The sequence below is a fragment of the Propithecus coquereli genome, unplaced genomic scaffold (assembly GCF_000956105.1).
Source record: "Propithecus coquereli isolate 6110/MARCELLA unplaced genomic scaffold, Pcoq_1.0 Scaffold5, whole genome shotgun sequence".
Classification (NCBI taxonomy): Eukaryota; Metazoa; Chordata; class Mammalia; order Primates; family Indriidae; genus Propithecus; species Propithecus coquereli.
The window spans coordinates 13,885,061-13,886,482 of record NW_012150840.1 but is presented as its reverse complement, the minus strand read 5'-3'; the positions used below and the strand labels follow the sequence as shown (position 1 = coordinate 13,886,482).

General features: G+C 32.0%; 1 protein-coding gene across 1 annotated transcript in view; it reads right to left on the bottom strand.

The window, feature by feature from the left end:
• The window catches only part of DNAL1 (dynein, axonemal, light chain 1), a 57,854-nt gene that overhangs the window by 22,495 nt on the left and 33,937 nt on the right, over window positions 1-1,422 (bottom strand). Inside the window, exon 6 of the mRNA XM_012656054.1 lies at window positions 958-1,027. Coding sequence (XP_012511508.1) covers window positions 958-1,027 — 70 coding nt within the window. The remainder of the gene's footprint in view (window positions 1-957; window positions 1,028-1,422) is intronic.

Sequence of the window (1,422 nt, the reverse complement as noted above, 5' to 3'; positions counted from 1 at the left end):
TATACTTTAAAAATCTTTTTTGTACACATACACATAAATAGATAGCTGTGTGTGTGTATATGTGTTAAACTGTTTGTACTGACAGTACACAAGGTATTGTTTTTTCTGTAATTTAGATTTCACATTCAACAATATATCAGAAATATCCTTCCATGTCAATACATGTAGATGTAATACATTTCTAAAAACTGAAGTCACATCCTCCGATCAAAAACCTCCAATGGCTTTGCAAACCACTTGGAAAAAAATCTCAAATCTTATCATGGCCTATAAGGCTCTATATGGCCTAGCTCCTGGCTCTCTCTCCAACACTGAGGACCACACTCCCTCCCTCATTCAACTCTTCTTGTTCTTATTGAAGGACACCAAGCAGCTCCAGGTTCAGGACATTTTCACTTGCTGTCCCCTGAGCCTGGAGCACTTGTCCCCTATAACCTACATCCTCACTTCCACAGAGAAGAGTTCTAATCACTCTATATTCTCTTACTATGCTTCATTTATCTTCATTGCATTCGTCACCACCTGATGTATTACACAATTATTTTTTACTATGTCTCTCTCCATTATAATGTAAGTTCTATGACAGCAAGGGTTTTTTTAAAAATACTCTTTGTAACTCTAGTGCCCAGAATAGTGCCTGGCTTAAAGTAGGCATTCAAGAAATATGTTGAATGAATTTATTGAATGAATGATATTTAAGACTGATTCTTACATATTAAGAGAAAAAGGAGATGCAGAACAATATGTATAGTATGATTTAATTATCTACATACCCATTGAAGAATAAAGGCAAAAAAGGTACAAATCAAAATGTTAGTAGTGTTTAAGTTGTCAGTGGTTTATAGGCACTTTTAATAGTTGATTTTCTACTTGGTAAAGTTTCTGCAATAGACAAGCATTATTTTTATACTAAGAAAAAAAGTGTGTGCTTTTCTTAAGCAATAAATAACAACCTACCAGTCCATTTAAGTTCTTTATGTTGTTTCTTCCTAAAGACAATATCCTCAAGTTTTCTGTAGTGGAAAGAAAACATTTTTTTTGTTTATGAGAATCATATTACAAAATCGTTATAAATCTAGAAGCTTTAATAAATTTTCTGTAATATCCTGATTTAATGAGTAAGAAAAGCTATGTTAATAAAAATGGGTAATCAAGTAGGAAATAACATTGACCTATCATCTAAGGTAAATACTATAATTTCATATCATGCCAATATTAAGTTAAAAATGGTTAGCTATTTGGAAGTCATGGTCTTAAATTGCTGGCTAGTAAAAATATTACAGGGATAAAATAAGACTAAAGAAAACTTTAAGTTTGGGAGCATACATATTTCAAATCTCTTATGAGAACTCAGACTGGAAAATAGAAATAGATGTTTATGTATAGTTCACCTTACTCCACAAGGGATCAGAAGTGAAATAA